This window comes from Gavialis gangeticus, unplaced genomic scaffold, assembly GCF_001723915.1.
Source record: "Gavialis gangeticus isolate Ggan-Ray unplaced genomic scaffold, GavGan_comp1, whole genome shotgun sequence".
Lineage (NCBI taxonomy): Eukaryota > Metazoa > Chordata > Crocodylia > Gavialidae > Gavialis > Gavialis gangeticus.
Genome location: NW_017728995.1, coordinates 162,650 through 166,430, shown reverse-complemented (window position 1 = coordinate 166,430; position 3,781 = coordinate 162,650). Strand labels below are relative to the sequence as shown.

General features: G+C 48.3%; 1 protein-coding gene across 1 annotated transcript in view; it reads right to left on the bottom strand.

The window, feature by feature from the left end:
• LOC109287864 (tubulin alpha-3 chain) overlaps positions 1–2,855 on the bottom strand; it is a 12,472-nt gene extending 9,617 nt beyond the window's left edge. Inside the window, exons 1-2 of the mRNA XM_019503115.1 lie at positions 2,753–2,855; positions 1,497–1,719 (exon numbers count right to left, since the gene is read on the bottom strand). Coding sequence (XP_019358660.1) covers positions 1,497–1,719; positions 2,753–2,755 — 226 coding nt within the window. The 5' untranslated portion in view covers positions 2,756–2,855. The remainder of the gene's footprint in view (positions 1–1,496; positions 1,720–2,752) is intronic.
• Between the last annotated feature and the right edge of the window lie 926 nt (positions 2,856–3,781).

Here is a 3,781-nt window from a genome sequence, read left to right as displayed (position 1 = left end):
CAAAACCATAGAGAATGTATTAAGCTAAGGACGGCAAACCTGCAACACAAGTGCCGCAAGCATCGCAGGCCACCTACAGCATGTCACAGGTAGTGTGCATCAGACTGAGAAGGGGGAAAGGCAGCACAGAGGCAGATGGGGCAGGAAGCAAAAGGCAGAGGAAGAGAATCAGAATAGCACTACAGAAGGGTATGAGGTTAACCTGTGGCATGCCTGATAGAAAGGTTAGTCTGCACTGTATTAAACCACAAAACTGTAGTGCAGGAATGTCAAAAGAACTCAAATTTTAAAGTCATGTTATTTTAAGATGGGTAGAAAGTTTCATTTGTATTGGTGGAGAAAAAGTGTTTTATCTAAGGGAGTATAAATTCTTGCAGTATTTAGAGGCAACGGGATCCAAAAGTTGTAATCCTATTTCCCTCTGTAACCTATGCATCTGTGCACATCTCTCCCCTAAAATGCTATACTTGGAAGTCAAAACTCTAAGACAGCTGAAATGTTATTCTTAAAATAGCTCCAAAATTATTTTTCAGACCAATTTAAAGAAATGTGGTGCTTCTATAAGCCATGCTGCATGAAACAGAAGGATTAGGGAATGGTTTCTTAGTGTAACAAGGAATATAATGAAAATCATGTTTCAAAAGGAAATTAAGCACTTCCAATTGCTAAGCAAGCCCTCAGGGACAGTTTTTTTCCCCCATATGTACAGAAAGCCCTAAAACAAGTTTTATTTGAAATAGCAGAAAAAAACCTCAGAACCTGGGTGTAGGGTACAACTGAGTATGCTTACCAGGAAGTTGATAATCTAACATATTAAACTGCAATACCTACTCTGCTAAGAGTTGTGACCTCTCTCAAATCCATTCCCTTTCTGGGCCTTAGACAGAGAACCTTTTATAAAAAGAAGTTCGTACGCCTTACCTTTATTAAGTAAGACTAAATCTTCAAATGGAAGTACAAACTGTAATTATTAGTCTGTTAAGATTTATATTCCAAGTTGTACGATAGTAATTAGTTCCCAAGTATCACTGGAATAGCAAAGTCTAAAGAACTCACGTACGTAGTCTTTACCACTTACCTTTCCACCTATGGAAAGAAAAACAAATTGCAGCAATGTATTTTATTGCATCTGGTTCCTAAGTATTTAAGAAAGGGACCAAAACATACCTGTATGTCTATTACTTCCATCTGCAATGCCAAAAGGAACAAATTCAAGTTGATTTCAGCCACAATGGCTGGCCTTGATTCCCTAGCCAATATTCTTTGTGGATTTTTATACACTGCTTATTTTTAAAAATGTGTTTTCATCTTTGTTACAAACACAAATCTAAAACATTGCTTGGATTTATAGGACTAATATTATGCAGCCAGAAATGTATTTTTAGTTTTAGAGGTGACTCTGTTTACTTTAGATTTGGCACCTGGTGTTTCAAACGAACAAGCAAATTATCCTCAATCATTCTTAAATTAAAGACCTCTTAGCTTCATGTACATACCAACCACTGTTGGCTCAAGGTCCACAAATACAGCCCTGGGCACATGTTTACCAGCCCCCGTCTCGCTGAAGAAAGTGTTAAATGAATCATCTCCACCTCCAGTGGTTTTATCACTGGGCATCTGCCCATCAGGCTGGATTCCATGTTCAAGACAATATAATTCCCAACACGCATTGCCAATCTGAACACCGGCCTGGCCCACGTGGATAGAGATACATTCACGCTGTAAAAATGGACAAAACAGTGATACCAAACTTGTGCAAACCTCCCTTTTTGTTTTGAGCCTTATAAGTGAAAATGCTGGCATGCAGATTATGCAACTCCTACCCCCCCCCAATCTTCATCCTCCAAAGCCTGGTTACATACACTGAAGGTTAAGAGGGTAGTATGTTTCTCTGAACCAGCCTAGGAACCCCAAATGCTGTTGCAGCCAGAACAATGGGAGAAGCAACAGCTGCGTGAGAGCCCGAGCCTGAAATATCCCCTTGAGGACAAGTTGCCTATGAGCCACCAGTTGGAAAGCCCTGGCCCACTGTATTCTGAACGTCAAATCGCTTTGTGGGCAAAGGTATCCCAAACGTCTAGCAATACTTTACACACAATTCTGTAACTGAGAATCCTGATCCAAGATGTCTACCCAGCTAGGCCCGGACCCCCTCACCCACGTGCTTCACGATCCTCTTAGCCTTGGGTTCCCTTCACTGCTTTTAACTGTTACTTTAACTGCTAAGGAAATGTAACCCTTGTACCTACAAGTTACCCCAGAAGCACCCCCCGCGGTACAGAGACGCCCTGCGTCTCGGACAGAGTGGAGGCCGTAACAGCTCGCTGCCCCTACAAGGACTCGCACACCCTCTCCCCCACCTCTCCTGGCCCAGTCCGATCCTGCCCCCACCACCCTGCTTGGCAGTCCGCGCACGAGGCGCAACCACCGCCTGCCAACTGCCTCCCCACGCGCACGTGTCGCCGCGCCATTGGCTGCCCGGTCGGCCCCCGCCTCCTGATTGGCTGGTTAGAGAGGGGGGCCCGGCCACCGCGTGCTCCTAGTAGTGGCGCTAGCGGCTTCTCTCGGCCTCCCGCGGGCTGGGCTGGCCAAACTGGCTGCAGACGCGAGCTCACAGCGGCAAACCGCCTGTCGCATTCTCCGCCGCGGTTCGTCTCATCCGCTTCCCGCCCTCGCAGCCGTCCCCTTCCTCCCAGCCGCCGCGGCCAGCCCGAGGCCCCCAGCGGCCTCCCCAGGCAGCCGCGCTCCCCACCATGGCGCCGCGCGAAGACAGAGACACTCAAAACCCGTCGTCCGCCACCACCCGCGAGAACCGCTCACTGCCAACGGCTGCACCTGCCTCGCATGCAGCACGCGCTGCAGCCTCATTGGCTGCCGGTCTGCCGCGAACCCTGCCTGCTGATTGGTTGCGCGAGCTCCCACCAGACGTGCGGGCGCCTTTGATTGGATGTGCCCTAGCGGAGGGGGGTGGGGCGCATGCGGTTGGGCTGTAGCCCACGACTGATGCAGCACGTGCCTCGCTCTGGCTGGTTCCCGGTAGCTTTCTGCGCGGCTTGGTTCCCGCGCTGCGAAGTGCCTCCCTCCCTCCCTCCTTCTTCTCCAGTTCTGCGCCGCTCGATCTGCCTCGTCTAGTCCGTACGGTGCAAATCTCCCCCGCCCGGAGCGCCCAGCTCGGGAGTTTCTCGGCTGTGCAGAAGCGGCGCCGTTCGCGCTTCCTTCGCGGGGGGCTCCGAGACAGCGGGGCTCTTGAGTGTTGCTGTTCCTCATGCTGGCAGAGCCGCCGACGAGGAGCTTCCAGTGTTGCTGCTCAGTAGCAGTAATTGGGAGGGGAGACGCCAGTTCTTGAAGAAAAATATATTCATTTTCGTGTATTTCTCAGTTTTCAGGCAACAGATCTTTTAAAAGGAGCTCAAGAATGATCTTTGACTGTAGGTTTTACTAAGCTACCGTATAGGAAAGAAGTGCTAAAAGTTACAGGTTTTCTGAGGCAATATGTTGCAGGGGAAGGATGCTATAAAGCTATTTTTTTGCCTCAAATTTGGGTGGAGTGGCATATTATTTCCCTGTGTGTCATGTCAGTTCTTGGTGATTCAGTTGTGCTCTACTGTTGTAATTTTGAGCCTTCTATTTTTTCCAGAGAGCACAATGCTGACCAATTTTAATATCTGTTTTCAGAAACCCCCCCCCCTCAGAACAGGCACCAGTAAGAGTAGTCCAGTGTGGTAAGTATGATGAACAAAACCTACTAATGCCATAACGCTATAGATTCAGCCTAAGAAAT